The following is a 22874-nucleotide window of genomic DNA, read 5'->3' as shown; positions in this document are numbered from 1 at the left end:
CCACACCCTAGCTGGAAAACAGGTTTTTGCTTCTGTTTTGGAGAGGTGGGATTCACAAGGTGAGAGTTTTCCCCAGCGTGGACACGTTGTTCAGATGGTACCAAGGCAGCCACAAAGCTAAGTCACTACGTTGGGCTACTGAAAAAAACGAAATCATATTTTTCATCAATTTCCTGTTTCTTTAAGTAGTGAACACAAGGAATGCATTCAAATTAAATGACAGTGAGGTGACAATTTATTAATACTTTCACAAAAAATACGAAGTTTATCTTCCATCATGTGGGAGGATATTGGCTTAATTCATATTATTATTCCCACTGATGTTTCACATAATGTGGGACATATAAAATGTACTGCAGATAAAAGTTATTTTCATTCCAACAGAGAAGAAAATGACAGGTGCAAAAAATCAAGTTTAATATCAAAAGAAAGTTGATATCAAAACATAAAAGTTTCTACATTTCAAAAAATGTGACAGTGAAAATATTACTAAACTTGTGATGAGTGAGATATACTTTATGCTGAGCCTCTGAAACTTCTGCTTTGAGGTTGAATCTTCTGCTCATAAATAGTGCAAGCAGAGCAGACCTCTTCATATTCCGACAGAAGGCGAAGTTTAAGAGTCCTTTAGTTCAAATATCCATTAGTTGTTCTTTGTCAGAAACACTCTTTAGAGTGTAAAACAGAAGCTCTTATGAAGAACAGGTGTCCAGCAGCCACCGCCCTGTCTTAGGGGAGTCTGTTTACTTGGAAGCCTCTGGCACTGTCAAGATTCCAGAGACAACCATCTTCTACTCCGTACAGCTGACGTACAAGGACTTGAACGTGGCTCACAGTAGCAAGCCCGCTATTGCCCAGGGGAGTGCGACTTCTTATATTTGTATATGAGCGCATCTGTTTTTCCAAGGCTAACTCTGTAGCATTCCACTGGCACCAAAGAGCCGAATGGTGGCATTCTGTCCAAGCACTCCTGGTTACTGGCTGCAAATGAAGATGACGCTGGCTCTGATATGGCAGCTTTTTCTTCAGGATTCAAGCACTCTGTGCTTCCAGGTTTATCCGTGCGGCTGCCCTTGGAATTCAAAGGGACGCTGCTCTCTTCACAACTTTTAAGGCGCCTGTGGTGATCTTCGCTAAGCAACAACACGATGGTCCCGCCAACACGAAGCACTCTGTGACAAAAAAAAAAATGGTAATTGGTGGGAGGGAGTATTTCCCCCTTTGTAGACAACACACAATCCCACTTTGTTTAAAATACTTGGTGTTTTTAATCTGAAATTTAATTTTATCTATTTAAATGAGCGGATTTTGATAATTAGGTGGTATCTTCCATAATGCATATTCATTATAGTAATTATGAAATCACCAGTACAAATCTGCTTTAATTATCTATTTTTACTCTATTTAAAAGGCAAGCCTCCAAGTAATGTGTAGTCACAGTTTAATAAATGATTTTGCACAAAGGAAAAGGCAAATGAAAGAATCCCGAGGAACTGGCGCATGGGAAAGGCAGCAGGCTGATGGCAGAAGAAAGTCACCAGGAAGGAGTGAGGACGTGAACAAAGAAAGGGCAAAAGGGAAGATCAGAAAAAGAGGGGAAGACCTTGAAATGTCAGCTTGTGGAGAAGGATTCATTTTCTCAATCATCTGACCAAAGTCTGTAGGGCACTTCTGTGGGAAAAGTGATGAAGGACATACTGTCCCCTGAGTTGCTAAAGAGAGGACTGACCAGTGGGAGAGAGGCAGGGGAAGAGTGAAAGAGTGAGGTGCTGTGGGAGCACCTTAGGTGGGGCCCACACCCAGCACTGAGAGTGGGGAAGATCCCCAGGGGATTCTCCCCAGGAGAATACCTGCAGCGGGTGTGAAGGACACGCAGGCGTGGGCCGGGCCGAGGGACAGGGCGGGACTAGAGCAAGGGGGGCGCTGGAGGCCGCGAAAGGAGCCAAGACAGGGAGCAGCGGAGAACAGGAGGCACTGGAAGTGCTTCAGCTCAAGGGCAGGTCAGAGGGGGCCGGGAGGAGGGGCAGGGCAAGAGCTCCATTTGTGCTGTGCCGAGCTTGGGGGCCGACAGGCAGCTGGACGTCCAGCCTGCAGGTGATGAGAAAGGCCAGCGCTCGAGGTGGAGATTTCACAGTTTCCAGCGGTAAACGGCAGATGAAGCCATAATGGGGCACGAGATCACCTGCGGTGGCAGAACAGAGAGAGGAGAGACAAGGGGCCAAGGAACAGACTTAACATTCAAGGAAGGGGGAAGAGCCCATGAAACAGCCTGGGAGAAAGTCTGGACCACGGTGATGTCATGGGAGCCAGAAGAGTAGAGTTTCAAGAAAGGAATGAAGAGTCCCAACAGTGTCAAATGCTACGGGACTAACAAGCGACGAGGGGATGAGAAGTTATTAGTGACTTAGTCGAGGGCAGGAGCCAATGCTGGTCTGTCGGAGTCAATGGGGGGCGGGAAGGTGAGGAAGCAGGGACGGCGAGCGTAGACTTCTCTTTGGAGAAGCTTGGCTGCAGAGGTAAGGAAACCCGGCGGCAGCTAGAGGACCAAGACTTAACGGGAACCCCTCGCCACGCCCAGCAAAGACGTCAGGAGCTTAAGCAGCTTTCCCTTATCTAAACAGTCAGCCCGTCTAGACTAGTCCGCCTCCAAACGACATCACACTTCAGCCTACGCTCGTGCTTCTCCTGAACTAGCGCAACCCGACAGGCCTGGTTCCCATTCCTGTCGCCATCTCCCCACCTCCCCTTCCCAGTTTCCACACAGGACACAACTGCAAATCCCTGAGACCTCTCTCTCTTCCATTATACTTCAAAGACACTCTCAACTCCCACTTGCTTGCTTCCCTTTGCCCACTATGCTTTACACACACCAACCTCCCTTCTCACATCAGGACGTCCAGCCCTGTTGTTTGTGTGGCACTGACACCCACTCCCTTGTCCCAGAGGTCAAACACCATCTCCTTGGAGAGGCCTTTCCTGAGCATCTATCTAAGGTAGCCACTGCTTCTCTCTCAGTCACTCTCTGGCAAAAATGTCCCTTTTAGTTTCCTTCATGGTATCAATCATGATCTGAAATTATCCTGTTGATTTATTCATGATCTGTCTTCCCACGCTGGAGTGCCAGCCCCACGTGGGCAGAGGCTCTGTCCTGTTCATAGCCAAAGCCCCAGTGCCTAGTACAGCGGGTGGATATGCAAGGCCACAAAAGTGTCCTGGGAAGGGATGGCTGGATCTGGAAAGAATGAGGAGATGAACAGGTTGAAGATAAGAATGAGAAGTGGGCAGAGAACGATCCTTGAGGAGGTAGGAACCAAAACCCAGGCTACTGGAAGAGGAGGGGGCGAGATGAGGACAGATGTGGCTGTACCAGGGGACAGAAACAAAAACCATACAAGTATCTCTAAACACACAGGAGAAAACATCATTAAGATAATAAATGAGATATAATTTTTTACCTACCACATTAACAAAAATAAAAAGACTACCATACTTAGGATGGCAAGATTTAGGAGAAAATGAGTACTCCCAAAGACAAAAACTGGTATAACTTTTTTGACAGTAGTTTAGCAATAATGTATCAAAAATATGGAATGTACATAACCTTTGACCCAGCAATCCCACTTCTAGGAAATTATTCTAAGATATAAAAGTAGAAGCAGAAGCAGTAATATAATAACAGTGACAATAATGGCAGTGACAGCTAATATTTATTGAGTACTTATTATGTGCCAGCCACTGTGCTAAATGCTTTGTATTATATATCATTTAATCCTCAGAATTCAAGTATATTCTGTTAGCACAGCCATTTTGCAGATGAAGAAACTGAGGCACCGTGGTTTTAAGTAACTTGGTTATTACAGTAAGTTTGAAAAACTGGTGCAAAGATGTTCAGAGCGTTGTTCTTTATTAAAATGAAAAAGTGGGGGTCACCTAAATGCTCATCCCTATTATGTATACGGGCTACATAATGGTGTATCAGGTACATTATAACAACTGATCAGAAAGGAGATTCATGACATATATATATATATATATATATTTTTTTTTTTTTTTTTTTTTTTTTTTTGCATTACGCGTGCCTCTCACTGTTGTGGCCTCTACCATTGCGGAGCACAGGCTCCGGACGCGCAGGCTCAGCGGCCATGACTCACGGGCCCAGCTGCTCTGTGGCATGTGGGATCTTCCCGGACCGGGACACGAACCCGTGTCCCCTGCATCAGCAGGTGGACTCTCAACCACTGCGCCACCAGAGAAGCTCTCATGACATATTTTTTGAGTGGAAAAAAAAAAGGTTATACAGTGCAGTAAATTAAGGATGATCCTATTTATGTATGGCTAGAATTGAAAACATGTTATCTATTTGTGTGTATGTCCATGGAATAATGTCTAGCAGGACATTCACCAATTAATTTACTATAAATTTTTTCACATAATGGAGAAAATAAGAAAGTAAAAATCACCTGAAATCCTGCCACTCAGAGATGAACATTTTTGATAAATGTTCTTCTAGGCAACTTTCCATGATCATATACACATAATTTCTTACTAAGAAAGCTATTCAGAAATTATAAAGCAACATTTCCCAAATTGTATTCCTCTGAACACTAGTGTAGTATGAGAGATTATTTCTTGCTAAAAAAAAAAACCCAAGGATTATGTGGTCAATAAGTTGGGGGAAACTCTGCATCAAACACCACAAAAGAGATTTCTCTTTTGCGTGTGAACCTGCAAGACTAGGGGTAGGTGATACAAATACCCAAATTATTTGAACTTGGAAGGCATTAGGCCTTAACCTTCTACCACTAATCTCTGTTCCAAGCAGTCTGGTATATTCATTTTTTTTTAATGAGGTTTTTTTTTTTTTTAACATTAATTAATTAGTTTATTGTCTGTGTTGGGTCTTCGTTGCTGCGCGCCGGCTTTCTCTAACTGGCGAGCGGGGGCTACTCTTCGTTGTGGTGCGAGGGCTTCTCATTGCGGTGGCTTCTTGTTGGGAGCATGGGCTCTAGGCGCGTGGGCTTCAGTAGTTGTGGTGGGCTCTAGAGCGCAGGCTCAGTAGTTGTGGCACACAGGCTTAGCTGCTCCGTGGCATGTGGGATCTTCCCGGACCAGGGCTTAAACCTGTGTCCCCTGCATTGGCAGGCGGATTCTCAACCGCTGCGCCGCCAGGGAAGTCCTACTCCCTGTTTTTTGAACACGCTTTTTGCTTCACTATTTACTCAAGAAATACTTGTTGAATATCTGTATGTATAAAACATGGTGCGGTCTCCTTTTTTATTCTTTGCAAATTTCTAAATTTCATTGAAATCAGGTTTCTTCCATGAATCCACCTCAAGTCTTTTGGGGATGTAGTGACTTCTTCCTTGAAGCTTAGCAAATTTAATTTCTAATTTTGCTCATCTGTTTTACATGGCTGTATTTGAGAGGAAAGCGCAAATATTATACTTCTCTGAAGCACTTTACATACGTGAAATTGTTATTGCTGAAATAAATTGAAGGAGGAAATAATTGACCAGCGCAATTATCTGTCTGGGAATTTAAAATTCTGATTGCATGTTCTTTCCTGAAGAATCCAGTGCTGTTTGACATTCAGGGCCAACTATTTCCATTGCCTATTGTAAACAGGTTTACTGACCTCTTGTATTTTTTCTTATTTTTACTAACACAATTCCCCCTCCATTCCCTTCCATTTTCTATCTAGAGTCTTAAACTATTGGTAAACCACTGGGAAAAAATGGTATGTGTACTTATATATATTATATACATCCCCATCTACTTTCCCAAAGCATTGGAAGTGGTTTTCACTAAAAAAGAGCTAACAGCCCTTCTAGGTGCCTAGCACTGTTCTAAGAGCTTTAAATCCACTGACTCCTCAGGACAATACTACGAAGTAGGTATTATTATTTAAAGATTAGGCGCAGGGTGGTTAAGCAACGTGCCTGTGACAGGAGATCTATTGAGTAATAGGGCCAAGATTACAGCCCAGGTATTCTGGCTTCAAAGCCCATGATCTTCACCACTACATTACACTACACGGCCTGTATAAAACCTCAAACCAGAAAAGTCAAAGGCCAAACGATAAAGGCTGAGGGCAGGTGGCAAGGAAGCTTGGTCACAGGAGCAGGGAAAGTTCCTTATGTACAAATACATAAACTTTGAACTGACTCTATGGAGGCACCTGAATTATGTGGGAAATCTTGAATGTCTTCCTGACTCTCAGGTAAAGATTTAAATTTCCTGAAACAATGTGAGGGCAGTCATATCTATCACTGCCTCATTTTCAGTTACCTAGAACAAAAACCAAAACTGGTGTAGAGAAGGTGAGGCTGGTCTAATTTTACTAAAGCTGAAAAGACTGTCTACTCCAAACACTGCCCTCCACTGACTTGTAGAAATGTTTAAAATACACAGCACTAGATCGTCAGGTAGGCTAAGCCACCATCTCTGGTGCAAAGTTCAGGTTAACTGTAAATTTCCATATTAAGTGTAACATGCTCCCAGAGTAGTATCTCACAACGAGCTGGCTTCATAGTATACCTGGTGAGTTACCTCGCCAGCAAAGGCTGTGCTTATTAACCCTGGTGGCACAACAGAATCACCTGGGGGGCCATTAAGAAATACCAACGCCCAGATTCTACCCTGGACCAGTTAAGTTAGCCTCGGTGGGGAGGAGTGGAGGATGGGCATCAGTATTTTTCAGAAGCTCCTGAAATGATGTTAAAATGAAGTCAGAGTTACAAAATCTCGAGGGGAATGTGCTGTCAGGCACATATAAGGGGATATAGGAGCTCAGGAAATGTCTGAATTACAGGTGCTGAGATCCCAGGTGATGTCATGAGTTAGGTAACTGCGTAACAGGATTACATACAGGCTCGTGACCGTGTATGTTATCCTGCACCATCAAATGCTCAGTGGAGACAATTTAATATGAACTGACTCCTTATCCATGTCCTTTCTTTCCTCTGTGAAAGGTTCTCCCTTTTATCAACTGAAATGATCAGGAAAATACATATTCAGGCCTCACTGTTTGAACCTCTCCAAGAAATACTTTCCCTGAGGTTGACCTGAGAATCACTACATGAATAGCACCTTTGCATTTTCATTTAACAATCAACAATGAAAGTGTCCATTCTATGTGACTGAATGTTCTGTATGTAAATTCTGTTCTGCTCCTTAGTAGCTCTGTGATCTTGAGAAAGATCATCTTTCTGGGTCCCAGGTTCTCTCCAGTAAAGTGTGGGGGATTAACACAAAGGAGGTAGGGTTTTGGGGAGAATTAGAAGTAAATACGTAAATTAACTAGCTCAGAAACTGAAATATGTCATTGTTTTACATATTCAAATTTCAGGCAGTAATGAAAAATTAATATCTTTTCCTGAATAAACTTACAGTATGATGATATAGAATAACTATTTCAATTATAAACTTCTGATTTGAAACCTTAGAAAATTAAGCTATAAAAATTGGGAAATTACTAAAATGCAATCAAATCTTAAGAGCTACGATACATTCTGGTTAAATGCCCAATAGCTCAAAAATTGTGGAAATAAATTCAACAGCTCACCTTTCCATTTCTTGTATAATGTGTTTGATGTCTTTTCCTAACTTAAACTTTTTCCCAAATGGAATATCGGAAATAATAGTATCGACACTTTCTGAAGGCAGTGGTAATTCTGAAACACAAAAATGAGAGAATCTGATGACAGTAAGTTCAAACATCTGCAACCTAAGTATGAGAAAACTGAAGTACACTGGATTATTTTTGCATATTAAATAAAATTTAGGGTTGCTAATACTGTTTCTAAGGAATTACAAGATCCTGAAAGGCTTTCATAATCACCAAAGATATATGGCATAGTTGTTGTATTCCGTTCTTTGAAAAGTGTTTTTTTTATATTGGTATAATAAAATATGACATAAGCGGAATTTTAAATTAACCAGAAAATTCAACTCTTTAAACATATTACATGAATAGATAATTACTAGATCCAAGAAGAAATATATTAGGATGTCTAGAAAGACCTTTTACAAAATTACGTCCTATAACTTTCATTTTTCTTTTCATGATCATATATAAAATTTTGCATGATCTATTTGTTTTTAAGAGAGGTGGCCCATAGCTTTCATTGTGGTTTTAAAGGAGACCCAAAGGGTTAAGAACATCTACTTAAGTCCTAAGACTAGAGAAAAGGCCAAACAATCAATAATCAACAAAATGAATATCATCTCTAAAACAAAATACAGTGTTTGATTATAAAATCTAAATTTCCTTCTCAACTTTACATCTTATTCTCAGAAATCAGATTACCATAAGGTAATCTTACCTACACCCAATCTTAACTTCCACATTTTCTGAGTAAACTTTTCACTTTCCAATTATTTTACTTCCACCACCATCTAAACTAAGTTAGATAACCATTTTTATTTTGGAAAGCATCTAATTCTATAGAAGCGCAATAGAATTTAAATAGTCTTTACTATCTGAATACAAATTTTTGTTGGCGGGAGATTTAAAAACAAAATAAAAAATCCTGTTATCTGGGAGAGTCTAATGAACACTTGCTTATCTTTCCTAGTTCTGACCTTACCTGAGATTAGTAGAAGAGCAGGCTGTTAGAAAACAAGTAACGGGATAATATTCTGTTCGGACTAGGCAGGAAATCTTTTCTCCATGTCACGTTTTGACTTCATGCCTTTGGTTTTAGGTTACTGATATGGGACACATCCATTTGAACACTGTTAACTATACTTTTTGTGAAACTACTGAAGACAATGTACAGACATGGTTATCAAACGTTTCTACACGAGGAACCAGGCAGTAACTTACTCCTGAGATTGAGCCCAAGTCTTTTGTCTACTTAAACACGCACATACATGAGTTGCCCATCTTCAGATTTGGTAACATTTTTTCCCCTTCTGGTTGGTGTCTATTTTTATTTGCAACTTTTCTACTCTGTACCATATAATTTGCCGAACTGCTTTAAATCATTTTAGAAGCTGAAGGAATAAACTTCGAGATAGAAGAGAGTAACTTTTTACAAAGTTCTAGAACTGAGTGGTGTTATCTTCCAATAGAACATAAAATAATCTGAACTTCCGTTGATGTGGCTTTTGTTGTGTAGCCTCTGGCGTCAGACAGCTTGCATTTGGCTCTGCCACTTACTAGCTATGCGACTTTGGGAAATTATTGCTTCAGTTTTCTCATCTGTAAAATGGGATAAGACTACCCATCTCAGAAGTTAACAAGCGAGGAACTCACGGAAAGTATGTAAAACAGTGCCTGGCATGTAAAGAGCACTCAGTAACTGTCAGCTATTGTCATTATTTACAATGTCCTCTCTGAGGTGTATAAGGAGATGACAGCCAGGTGGAGACCAGTGGGTCAGAATCCTTCAGGGAAGCTCTGCAGAACTTCGCAAGTCCTTGTCACCGCGCCTCAAAGGCCTGGGGGGGCAACTACTTCCAGATGGGCCTCTTTCCAACTCACCTTCCCTTTAGCAGTGGTTCTCAAAGTGTGTCCCTAGAGAAGCAGCATCAGTATCACCTGGGAACTACAAATGCAAACTCCCGGGGCCCCCAGCCAAACCTATTTAGTGCGTATCAGAATCGACTGAAGGGCTTTGGTGGAACACAGACTGTGGGCCCCGCCTCCAGAGTTTCTGATGCAGAAACTCCGAAAATCACGAGCAGTTGACCCGTAAGATTAAACACGCAGTAAAATCTTTTAAATTATTAAATGTTTAAACTGCCTGTGAACAAAGAGTTTGTAATTAAGGAGATAAAATTCTGAAATAGAAACAGAACTCAAAACAAGTAAAAAAACATCTCTTTTTTACATCTCTGCAGGATGATTCAAGAACATGAAAAAAAATTTAAAAGACTGGTATGTCTTGAACAAAAACTGTCCTATTTACTCCCTCCTTCTGGGAGAAAAATGAGTAAGATCTGCTTAAAACCAGGATTATGGCCCTAAGATGTTTTATTCCAAAAGGTTTTAAGAGCCTTTAAGATATCTTTCTTTGTGTCTACTTAGACAAGAGACAAGGTAAATTGAGCACTTTTATAAAATTGGGCACGCCCTTTTTCTATTTTCTTTAATTGTACTTCTGTTTGTTATTCTTTCCATCGTCCAGGTTTATAACAATGGCATTCTGTCCTGTAATTCTCAGGTGTTCAAAATTAGTTGTATATTTGATCCAATCCTCATGACCATTTTACCTTGGCTTTCTCTACTCCTCAGTTGGTTCATCTCTTAAATATCTGGATTTTATTAATTTTTCCCCCCCTCAAAAGTGCTTATTAGTGAAATGTTGCCTGAACCTTTTTATATTTGAAAATATCTCTATACTAAAATGACATCTTGGTTGGGCGCGATATTTCTGGGTCCCACTTTGCCTCAGTAACCTTGTAGGTAGCCACTATTCCACTGGCTATTGCTCTGCCATTTTGTTTCTTTCCATCACGGCCAGATTTTGAAGTTTATTGCATTAGATTATGCGCTTTCCTTATTTGGTTGCTGCTGGTGAAATTTTTCCCTTTTATTTATACTATTCTTTTTCTGATTTCATTAAATACAAGAGAATACAAATACTTCAATGAAGCTGAAGTTTCAATCTGTCTTCTTAATCCATAATGAGTCTTGAATATGCAAAATGTAGTTTGGCATCTGGATCTGGTCACCATTTAATTTATAGTCCAAACAGAAATCTTTATTTATTTATTGAAGTGTAGTTGATTGAATGATTCAGGTATACAGCACAGTGATTCAGTTTTTATATATGTATAAATATATATATAAAAGAATATATATATGTATTCTCTTCCAGATTCTCTTCCATTATAGCAAACAGAAACATTTTTGAGAACAAAGAGGTTAGAAATAAAATTATATACTTTTTGAGATATTTATTGTCTAACAAATTGGTTTATTATTATGGTGAACCTAAAAAATAACATATCTGGCATAGTGAAGTTTTTTTAAAATAATATTTTATTGTAGTTGATTTACAATGTTGTGTTAGTGAAGTTTTTTTTTGCAGTACGTGGGCCTCTCACTGTTGTGGCCTCTCCCGTTGCGGAGCACAGGCTCCGGATGCGCAGGCTCAGTGGCCACGGCTCACAGGCCTAGCCGCTCCGCGGCATGTGGGATCTTCCCGGACCGGGGTACGAACCTGTTTCCCCTGCCTCGGCAGGTGGACTCTCAACCACTGCGCCACCAGGAAAGCCCTGAAGTTTTTTTTTTAAATAAAAACTTAAAATATTATTTAACATTAAAAATAAGTGAAATACTTATTTATGGTCTGTACTCACATGCTGAGCAGTTTCTTGGATGCATCAGCTCTAATACCATGTCATCACTGGCATTTTTCAGAAGAAGGTAGTATTTTTGTTTGTTTGTTTGTTTTGTTTTTGCGGTACGCGGGCCTCTCACTGTTGTGGCCTCTCCCGTTGCGGAGCACAGGCTCCGGACGCGCAGGCTCAGCAGCCATGGCTCACGTGCCCAGCCGCTCCGCGGCACGTGGGATCCTCCCGGAAAGGGGCACGAACCCGCGTCCCCTGCATCGGCAGGCGGACTCCCAACCACTGCGCCACCAGGGAAGCCCGGTTTTTTTTTTTTAAATATGGACTTCTAAAATTTTTCGTACAGTTGCTTGCAACATTCTTCAAAGTTTCATTTTTACGGTTGATAGTACGGTAGAGCTCAGAGTAAATTCTGCTATATGGAGGAGACTCTCAATTCTATTTTTTTTCATAGGGAAAGTGTAAATATCTCAGCCCTCTGGTTCACAGTCTCTCCATTCAGAGTGCCTTTGACAAATATTTTCACAACACAAAACGCAATTAAGTTGTCTCTATCATTCTTTTAATTGTTATGCCAAATTTAGAGGCTATAAAATCTAAGCCTTCTCAATTTCATTCCATTCCATTCTAGAATATACATTTATCCAATTAAAATAAGGAAGCCATTAGAAGATTCTTCCTATAATATACCCAAGGTGTATTTACAAATTTCAGAATAAATACTGTGCATAATTGAGCTCTCACTGTTTTAATTTGTTCATTTCTTCCTTGGTGATTGTAGGGATAGATTTTAATGTCCAGTTGCCAGTTTTGTTTTTAATAACTGCGATTCATCAAAACTTTCAGAAACTTAAGGTTTTTGGCACTCCATTTGTTGAGTTCTTTGATTACAGATTTCCAATGAATTTTGAAAAAAATGCAACTGCAATTAGGCAACTTGTTTATTTTAAAAAGTTTATAGCACAATTATAAGATACCCTGGCTGATTTACAAAGTAATTCTTCAAAGGCTTCAACATTTTTTAAAACATTTAAGTATAGTTGACTTACAATATTGTGCCAATCTCACTGTACAGCAAAGTAACTCAGTTATACACATATATACATTCTTTTTTATGTTCTTTTCCATTATGGTTTATCCCAGGAGATTGGATATAGTTCCTCGTGCTATACAGTAGGACCTTGTTATTTATCCATTCTAAATGTAATAGTTTGCATCTACCAACCCCAAACTCCCAGTCCATCCCACTCCCTCCCCCCTCCCCCTTGGCAACCGCAAGTCTGATCTCTATGTCTGTGAGTCTGTTTTGTAGATAGGTTCATTTGTGCCACATTTTAGATTCCACATATAAGTGATATCATATGGTATTTGTCTTTTTTAAAAAAATAAATTTATTTTACTTTTGGCTGCATTAGGTCTTTGTTGCTGAGCGTGGGCTTTCTCTAATTGCAGCAAGTGAGGGCTACTCTTCGTTGTGGTGCGTGGGCTTCTCATTGTGGTGGCTTCTCTTGTTGCGGAGCACAGGCTCTAGGTGCGCGGGCTTCAGTAGTTGTGGCCTGGGGGCTCTAGAGCGCAGGCTCAGTAGTTGTGGTGCACAGGCTTAGTTGCTCCATGGCATGTGGGATCTTCCTGGACCAGGGCTTGAACCCATGTCCCCTGCACTGGCAGGCGGATTCTTAACCAGTGCCCCACCAGGGAAGTCCCTGTCTTTCTCTTTCTGACTTACTTTACTTAGTATGGTAATCTCTAGTTGCATCCATGTTGATGCAAATGGCATTATTTCATTCTTTTCTTACGGCTGAGTAATATTCCATTGTATATACATGTACCACGTCTTTAGCCGTTCATCTGTCGTTGGACATTTAGGTTGTCTTCATGTTTTGGCTATTATGAATAGTGCTATGAACACAGGGGTGCATGTATCTCTTTGAATTATACTTTTGTCCAAGTATATGTCCAGGAGTGGGATTGCTGGATCACATGGTAATTCTATTTTTAGTTTTCTGAGGACCCTCCATACTGTTATCCATGGTTGCTGCATCAACTTACATTCCCACCAACAGTGTAGGAGGGTTCCCTTTTCTCCACATCTTCTCCAGCACTTGCTGTTTGCAGACTTTTTTTTTTTTTTTTTGCGGTACGTGGTCCTCTCACTGTTGTGGCCTCTCCCGTTGCGGAGCACAGGCTCCAGACGCGCAGGCTCAGCGGCCATGGCTCACGGGCTCAGCTGCTTCGTGGCATGTGGGATCTTTCCGGACCGGGGCACGAACCTGTGTCCCCTGCATCGGCACACGGACTCTCAACCACTGCGCCACCAGAGAAGCCCTGCAGACTTTTTAATGATGGCCATTCTGACCAGTGTGGCGTGGTACCTCATTGTAGTTTTGATTTGCATTTCTGTAATAATTAGTGATGTTGGGCACCTTTTCATGTGCCTACTGGCCATCTGTATGTCTTCTCTGGAGAAATGTCTATTAAGGTCTTCTGCCCACTTTTTTGATTGGGTTGTTTTTTTGTTGTTGAGTTGTATGAGCTGTTTGTATATTTTGGAGATTTAGCCCTTGTCAGATGCATCATCTGCAAATATCTTCTCCCATTCCGTAGGTTGTCTTTTTGTCTTTTTTTTTTTTTTATCGTTTCCTTTGCTGTTCAAAAACGTGTAAGTTTGATTAGGTCCCATTTGTTATTGTTTTTATTTCTATTGCCTTGGGAGACTGACCTAAGAAAACATTGGTACAATTTATGTCAGGGAATGCTTTGCCTATGCTGTCTTCTAGGAATTTTATAGTGTCGTGTCTTATGTTTAAGTCTTTAAGCCATTTTGAGTTTATTTTTGTGCATGCTCTGAGGATGTGTTTTAACTTTATTGATTTACATGCAGCTGTCGAACTTTCCCAACACCACTTGCTGAAGAGACTGTCTTTTTCCCATTTTATATTCTTGAAAGGCTTAAACATTTTTAAACCTACCTAATGATGGGCAAGCAAATAAAGCGTGTACGGTCATGCTGAATTACTTTTTTTGCATTCAACCATCTTTATCACAGATAGCCTGCAGTTCAGTTACTCTGCGTAAATTAAAAATTTTTTTTTAAAGTCTGTTATTTTGATAACTTAAGTTTCTATTTCAATTCAGAACATCACAGCTTGTTTGGAGGTAATTATGAATTATGTAGGTACCATGTCAAATTCCAAGTACATTTCTGCTTCACAGGTTACTTTATTTAATAAGAACATTAATTTTCACCATGATGCTGTGGTCCACCAAATAATGCATAAACAGACACACATGCAGTGCTGAGCTGAATTTACAGCAGCATTCAAAATAAGGAAAGATGTCTCATCTCTGACAGAAAAAACTTCCTAAATTTCCAAGAACTGGGGGGAAAAAAAAGCTAAACCACTACTGGAATTGACTTAGCTGATCTTTTTGAAGCATCTGATAACACGGATACAAAAATGGCAACATTTACCTTTCTGCAGAGGTCTTCTGCTAATGGAGCCAACATATTAATAGCTATAGCTTCATTTTATTTATGTACATAAGGAAATTTGGAATTGAAAATGAGCAAAATTCATTTAGAAGAGTGGTCACTTGATCTAAATGAAAAGTCATGCTTCACAGAGTGACATTTAAATGCAGTTCTTTCAGCTGCATGTGATAAATACTTAATTGTGGCTCAGTCTCCTTAAAATAATGACTAAGTTTTGAAGTAAATGCTAGATGCTTCTATGAACAGATTTGTTTCATTGGATTAGTGCTATCATCATGGCCCTCACAGTGGATGATAAATGGTAATAAACATTTTACTCAAGTTATCTGTTCATCAACAGCTTTCTTGAGAAATATAAACTTTTTCATTAAATATGCACTTTTAAAACCTAACTGCTGCTGAAAGAGTTTGTTACAGAATAGTGGCATTACCAAATAATAAAAAGGGATTTACACCATATGATAAACCATAAAGCCATTGTAGCAAAAACACTCAAACTCTATGGTGAGCTTCTTACCCCCTATTTCCCACACATATTTCACACACACCTAACCCATCACTTCCTACACTTCCCCCTGACTCCCCAAATGCCAGGGCATCCTGGCAGCTTCATGAATCTTGCAGGACATGGTGTGAGTCACAACACACCTGACTAGAACACCGAGGGCCAGGTGAGCAGGGGCAGGACTGGTATTAGAGGAAAACTCACACTAATAAGAAACAAAATGCAACCACCACATTATGTGGAGCTTACGGGTGTAGAAAAAAGCATATGCCTGATATCTACAAGTGTAGAGATGAAGGCAGAGATGTGACTGAGAACAAAGCACGGTTATTACCAATAATCTTATTATACACTCGTTCACTGAATGTGACAGGCTACAGAATGTCTAGTTAGAAGGAGTGAAAACATTCCCCTTTTTTCACCTGCCTATGATTTTGTCATTTTAGTTAATCATTCGTGTGTTTCTTTTGCTCAAATCTGTATATATATTATACGAGAATGTAAATATTTCTGTAGATTTAAAAAAAGCCTAATCAGTGACTAATTATTTCCTAAGACAGCCTGCAACATAATATTCATTTGGTTCCAAATTTTCATGATGATGAAAACTTACGAATAAACACGTGCAAAAATTCTGCATGTTAAAGGATTATCTCATCTTATATTAGTAGAGGGTTATAAGATAAAGTGAATGTTACTAAAAAAGTAGAAAAAAATAAGGCCATTAATGCACACAAAGAATAAAGACAGTGATTCTGCAAAAGCACAAATCACGGTAGGAGTTTCATTGAATACTAATGTTCCTAGATGTATCCATGCTTACAGAAGTCTTTAATTCATGCTGTGTTTCAGACACTGGACTCCATGTAGTTACGTAATAAATTCTCACTACGGCCCTATGAAGTAGGTACTAGCTTCATATTATAGATGAGAAAATACAGAGAGGTCCAGTGTTTTGCTGAAGGCTCCACAGTGAAGAAATAACAGTGGATCCAGGATTTATACTCAGTTTGATTCTGAAGTTCATATGTACTCTCATTATAGTAAGAGGTGGGAGATCCTTGTGTAGAAATACAATTCTAAATTGTAGTTATGATTAGAGCTTTAAAAGGTAAAACCAAATTAATGAAGAAAATATACAAAGAACAAATGCCGGAGAGGGTGTGGAGAAGAGGGAACCCTCTTGCACTGTTGGTGGGAATATAAATTGATACAGCCACTATGGAGAACAGTATGGAGGTTCCTTAAAGCACTAAAAATAGAACTACCATATGACCCAGCAATCCCACTACTGGGCGTATACCCTGAGAAAACCAGAATTCAAAAAGAGTCATGTACCACATTGTTCATTGCAGCACTATTTACAATAGCCAGGACATGGAAGCAACCTAAGTGTCCATTGACAGATGAATGGATAAAGAAGATGTGGCATATATTTACAATGGAATGTTACTCAGCCATAAAAAGAAACGAAATTGAGCTATTTGTAATGAGGTGTATGGACCTAGAGTCTGTCATACAGAGTGAAGTAAGTCAGAAACAGAAAAACAAATACCATATGCTAACACATATATATGGAATCTAAAAGAAAAAAAAATGGTTCTGAGGAACCTAGGGGCAGGACAGGAATAAAGATGCAGACATAGAGAACGGACCTGAGGACACGGGGAGGGGGAAGGGTAAGCTGGGACGAAGTGAGGGAGAGGCATGGACATATATACACTACCAAATGTAAAATAGATAGCTAGTGGGAAGCAGCTGCATAGCACAGGGAGATCAGCTCGGTGCTTTGTCACCACCTAGAGGGGTGGGATAGGGAGGGTGGGAGGGAGACGCAAGAGGGAGGGGATATAGGGATATATGTATACATATAGCTGATTCACTTTGTTATACAGCAGAAACTAACACACCATTGTAAAGCAATTATACTCGAATAAAGTTGTTAAAAAAAAAAAGAAAATAAACACTTGTATCTAGCTAGAATGTCCACCTCTAAAGTAGAGGCATGCAACGAAGGGGTACTTATTAAATAGTTAATATTGGCCCCTATGTACACAAGATATATAATCCCCCTAGACTGACTTTTAATATTAAAAGGCTGTGATGTTAAAATAATTTAAAACAGATGTTTTATTCTTTCCTCCAGAAAGTTATCTTGAAAACCAGTAATTCACAAAAGAAAAATCTACAAATGACATAAAGTGAAAAAGGGTTTATCGCACTAGTAATTAAAGGTAAACTTTACAATATTTTACCAGATTTGTAAAGAGTTTAAAAAATCGTAATAGAACGATAATATCCAGCCTCAACAAAGGCTGAGGGAATGTGCACTACAGTGGCCACACCTGGTCTGGTGTGACCTGTTACAACTTCCATCCTCATGCGCTCTGCCTTCCCGTCACCAGGAGTGCCCGTCCTGCCGCTTGTGCACTGCGTCCCATCCTTTCTTGGGGGCTGTGAGTGTATCAGATGAGCAATTCTCTCTCTCCTACACTGTCGAGTTTCTCCTGTTTATCTGTTCATTCTCTTTAGCATAAGAACATGTTGTACTTTTTTTAAAAAAGTGAATTCTATCTTCAAAAAATCCCTGCTTGATCCCTAATCTCACCACTTTCTATTACTGCCCCATCTCTCTGCTCCCCTTACCAGTCAAACTGCCCAAAAGAACGACCAGGGCCAGCCGTCTGCAGGCTACCTTCCCCCGTTCTCTCCGGGACCCACTCAGGCGGGCAGGTCTACGTTCCCGCTGCTCCACCGAAACAGCCAGGTCATATTTTGCTTCACTGCCCAGCAGCATCTGACACAGCTGATGGTTCTTCCTCAGATTCTCTCTTACCTTCTCATCACTGATTGTTCCTTTACTAGATTCTCACCCTCCAGAACTCTAAGCACCTCATCCTCAGAGAAAGCCTCTCTTTTCTCTATTTGTACTTATTTCCTAGGTGATCTCATGGATTTAAATGTTATCTATACTAGGGATGTCTATCTTCTCCCTTAAGAAACTCCAGGTCTGTATACTGACCTACTGCACTGACATCTTCTCCATGTGGTATCTAATCATCACGTGGAACTGAACAGGCCCCAAACTCCAACTTGTTCCGCCTGCAGTTTTCCCCAACTCCACCCTCTAGCTGCTCAAGTCAGAAAGCTCAGTCATCCTTGTTCTTTTGCTCATAGTTAATCCATCAGCAAATCCTGTTGGTTCTACCTTCAGAAAATTTATATACATATCTCTGACCTCTACTTAACACCTCCACCAATATCACTTTGCCCCAAGCCACCACCATTTCTTACCTGGATTATTGCAAGAGTCTTGTAACTAGTCTCTTTGTTCCAATCCTTGCCCTACTATTGTCTCTTCTTAACACAGCAGTTAGAGTGATCTTTTAAAAAAGTAGGATTTATTTGGCTATTTGGTGTCATAGAGAACTTTCTTCTTAAAAATTTTTTTTTAATAACAGTTGAGCAGTTATACTTGATTTTAAAGTGAAATCTTATGGGAAATGCCCCAAGCATGAGAACTGATGAAAGTGGAGTTGGGAGCGCAGCAACGTTCTGATGGGCAAATCAGTACTTCCTTCCTCATGCTGTTTAGGCACTTTGGAGATTGTACAGGGTATGAAAAACCACTGCTCTGGAACAACTTATAGAGCTATTCCATTTTTCTTGAGGTCTCAAAAAATAGCTTTCTTAAAGAAATTAGGGTATATGAAAACTTGATTTCAGTCTAATCACCCCTTGGCTTCCTCTAGAAAATTGCGTCTTATGCGCAGAGTCCCGTTAAAAACCTTGACAGAAAGGTTGAAAAGATAGTCATTGATAGCAAACAACTATGCGATCTCAATCAATAGTACAGTTTCTTCTCTGACACTGCTTTATTATGCATTTATATAAAAGTTATCCTAATATTTTCTTCTTGTTAATAACTCATCTCTACTACTTTTCTACTATAATAAAAATTTGTTTAAACAATATTCTGTTCCTCTAGATTACAGATTCAATACTGGGACTTACCTACCACCTATTCTCTCATTCTCCTGTCAAGAGAATACGATTTTCTTAGCTGGGAATTAAATGTGGTCACTTTTAAGAGAGAAAGGTGCACTAAGGGAAAAAAAGAAGGAATGTGAGCCTTCTCTCGAACAGTCTAAATACCTTGGCCCTTAGGGAAATATTATTTTGGACTCCACAGACTTGATTCCTCATCATGTTTCTTGCTGCTGATTCCGCGTCAGTAAACTGGGAGTAATGGTTTCCCTCTACCTCACAGCGTGACCAATTGTCCTGGTTTGCCCCAGACTTTCCCAGTTTTAGCCCTGAAAGTAGTACTGGTTTAGCAAACTGGGATAGTTGGTCACCTCACTCCCTATATCACAGGAATACTGTCCAATGAGACAGGAGAAGGTAAGATAATTCAAAACATTTCATATACTTTATCTGAAAGAATCCACAGAGCTATTACTATTATTCTGTTTATTTTACGCCTATACTAAGTGATCCCTGGTTATGATGTGAGAAATGGTTCAGATGCAACAACACATCTTAAGAAGGCATGCTTTTACTTACATGCTTAGGGAAACTACATAAATACCGTTCCTGATCATGAATCATTTGAAGAATTAAAAAGTTACAATTATCATATTGGAAGTACACTGAGTATTGGCGCCACAGATATATTACAGGGTATAAACAATTCAACCTTTATATATGAAAAGTGAGTCTTGTTTTATATTATGATCCTAAATGTATTTGCAAATGTTCATTTACCCCAAATGTTTGCATTTTTAATATCTTACCTATCACAGAGGCTTTAAGTAACTCAATTTTATCCTTAAGGCCTGCAGCTTTCAGATTGTCACAGGCACCTAGTAACTGTGAGTCACTGACGTCAGCACCCATGTAATACACATCCTGTGAGGGAAGAAATTCATATTATAAGTATAAATAAACCCATATTTTATGTAGTTAAGAAAATCTACTTGCATTTTCAATGATGAAAATGAAATTAATAGATTTGTTAGTTCAGGTTAAAACAAATTTAGAATATTTCTTTAAAATGACATTCATGGGCAAAAAACAGAAGTTTTTGTTAAAATTTTAAAAACTGTTAATAATATTTTACAATTACAAATGTCTAAGGAATTTAGGGATTTATATAATCTAGGTCATGACTAATTATTGTATTTCTATCATATTTTCCTAAATTTCTCACAGTGTTTAAAGAAATAACACAGCAATTTAATTAACCCTTCATAGTCTATTTTTATTACAGTTATATAGCAACTTGTATAATTAAAAAATAATCCCTAAATAGACAGTCTACCTGTAAATAATTGGTAAGTGAATACACACACACACTGATTAACGTAAAACATTGCCTGGTTTACCAAACTTTAGAACTTACTGGCCATTCTTTAGCAGCTTCCAAAAGTATTGTTCCAAGTCCACACATTGGATCTAAAACAACTGCACCAGCCTATAGACAGAAATGTTGATTTGCTATCATTAAATCTATTATAATAGGTAATATAAAAGAAACCTAACACTTGAGGAATCAATATTTCAGAGTAAAGACTCCTTTCTATACTTCATTAGGAATTTCAGGTAGTTAAAGCCCTAGTGCAGGTATGCTTGACACATTTAAAGATTAGGAAGGAGACCAGTGTGGCCAAAGCACAGTGAGCGAGAGGGGCAAGGTGGGGATTACGTCAGAGAGGTGGCCAGACTACTCCATCAAGGTGGGCTGCATTACACCGCGTGCAGTCACAGCCACCGAGCCCTACAGGTTGAAAACACTGTGTAGCTCAGGCTCCAAGCCCACAGAACGACACCTGGGGCTTCTGCTCCTCTCTCAGCAAGTCAAACAGTGAAGTGGTCGCCACCTGGAGCATGGCCACCGCTGTGGCAGAGGGAAAGAAAGCAAGACAGATCAGGCACTGGCTTTTAAAGGTGCCATCTGGAAGGGACATACATCATTTCCACCGACATGTCAGTCACAGGACACACACAATTTGAAGGGGCCAGGAAAGTGTCATCCTATCTGTACTTGAGAGGAGAACAGGAAATGCGGAGAAAAAACTAAGAACTCTCCCATCTGGGCAGTGGGGCTGGGGTGGGGTCACATCACGCCAGATCTCGTAGGTGTTACAAGGGGTCTGGTTCTATGCTGAAGGGTGGGAAGCTGTTGGAGGGAAAGTAAGCAGGAGTAACACGATGTTACATTTCAAAGGGATCATTCTGGCTGCTCTGTTGAGAACGGATCACAGAAGGGCAAGAGTGTTACAGGGAGGCTAGTTAGGGAATCCAGGCAGAGATAACGGTGGCTTGAATAAAGAGTGACGCTGGTGGAAGTGGGGAGAAGTAGTTGGATTCTGGGTATATTTTAAAGGTAGAACCAACAGGATGGATTGCATGTGGCATGTTAAAGAATGACAACGGTCTGAAGTGACTGAAGTTTTTGACCTGAGCATCAGGAAGATGAGCTGCCTGTTACTGAGCTGGGAAGTGTTGGGGAGGAAAAGCTACAAAGGAGACGAGAGTATAGTTCTGGACATGTTCATTTTGAGATACCTCTTAGACCAAGCATGGATGTCAAGTGGACTTAAGCATCTGAAGTTCAGAGGAGAGGTTCAGGCCACAGATATAAATTTGGGAACCGTGGTGGTTAGTTTGTAAATGGTATTTAAAGCATCAAAACTGGATAAGCCATCTAGGAAGCAAGAGAAGTTAGAAAAGAACAGTCTCTGGGCTGGACGCCGGTGATCTCCTAAGTACAGACATTTGGTAGATGAATATTCAGCAGGGCACACTGACAGCAGCACATCCTGACGTAGAACCTAGAGTGGTCCTGAAACAAAGTGGAAACACCCATTTCAAGAAGGAGTGATGACAGTGTCCACATGCTAGTAGATTAAGCAAGATGAGCTGTTTCAGTGGAGTGTTGGCGATGAGAACCTGAGGGAAGTGGGCACAAGAAAGAGTGGGAAGAGAAGAAGTAGACACCAAGTATGGACAACTAGTTTAAGTTTTTCTGTAAAGGGAAGCAGAGAAGGGGGTGGTAGCTGATGGAGCATGTGGGTTCAGGAGAGGGTTAATTAATTCTTTTTTAAGTTGCAAGGTGTGTACATGCTGATGGGAATGACCTAGTAGAGAAAAAAGTCCTCAAGTAGGCAAGAGGGAATGGAATCCAGTACACAAGTAATGGAGTGAAACAAGGACAGTTCATTTATTATAATGAAGACCAGGCAAAGTATGAGGGCGTAGATTCCAATATGTCGGTAAACTTGGTGGGAAGAACATGTTAAAGTTCTCTTCTGATTCCAATATTTAAGTCAATTAAGAAGTAAGAGAATTCAAAGTATGGGCAAGAAATGGCTGTAATGATAGAACATAAAATCCAAGCTGTGAAAGGGGGCTGAGGACAGGTGGTGAGTAGGGTCGCCTACTAGAGGTCCCACGGAGTTAAAGAACTGCTTTAGGGCCCAAGAGGAAGGGAATGCGAAAGAGAAGGTTAACAGCAGGATCCTTGAATCTGAGATTTTGGAAGGTATACCCTTCTGGGTATGACAAAGTCTA

At 40.1% G+C, this 22874-nt stretch overlaps 1 protein-coding gene across 6 annotated transcripts in view; it reads right to left on the bottom strand.

Moving 5' to 3' along the window:
- Positions 1 to 206: 206 nt before the first annotated feature.
- THUMPD2 (THUMP domain containing 2) overlaps positions 207 to 22874 on the bottom strand; it is a 45676-nt gene continuing 23008 nt past the window's right edge. For 2 of the 6 annotated variants that reach the window (XM_030857853.3, XM_030857857.2), the window contains 4 exons: positions 20704 to 20775; positions 20096 to 20210; positions 7565 to 7673; positions 207 to 1172 (listed from right to left, as the gene is read on the bottom strand). In XM_030857853.3, coding sequence (XP_030713713.1) covers positions 848 to 1172; positions 7565 to 7673; positions 20096 to 20210; positions 20704 to 20775 — 621 coding nt within the window. In that variant the 3' untranslated portion in view covers positions 207 to 847. Of the gene's footprint in view, positions 1173 to 7564; positions 7674 to 13906; positions 14021 to 16708; positions 19088 to 20095; positions 20211 to 20703; positions 20776 to 22874 lie in introns of those variants that run through there. The other 4 variants (XM_030857855.3, XM_030857859.3, XM_060309410.2 and 1 more) reach the window with 4 other exon arrangements.

Source organism: Globicephala melas, chromosome 12, assembly GCF_963455315.2.
Source record: "Globicephala melas chromosome 12, mGloMel1.2, whole genome shotgun sequence".
NCBI classification, from domain to species: domain Eukaryota; kingdom Metazoa; phylum Chordata; class Mammalia; order Artiodactyla; family Delphinidae; genus Globicephala; species Globicephala melas.
Note: the sequence above shows the minus strand (reverse complement) of the source record. Positions and strands in the feature narration are given on the sequence as shown.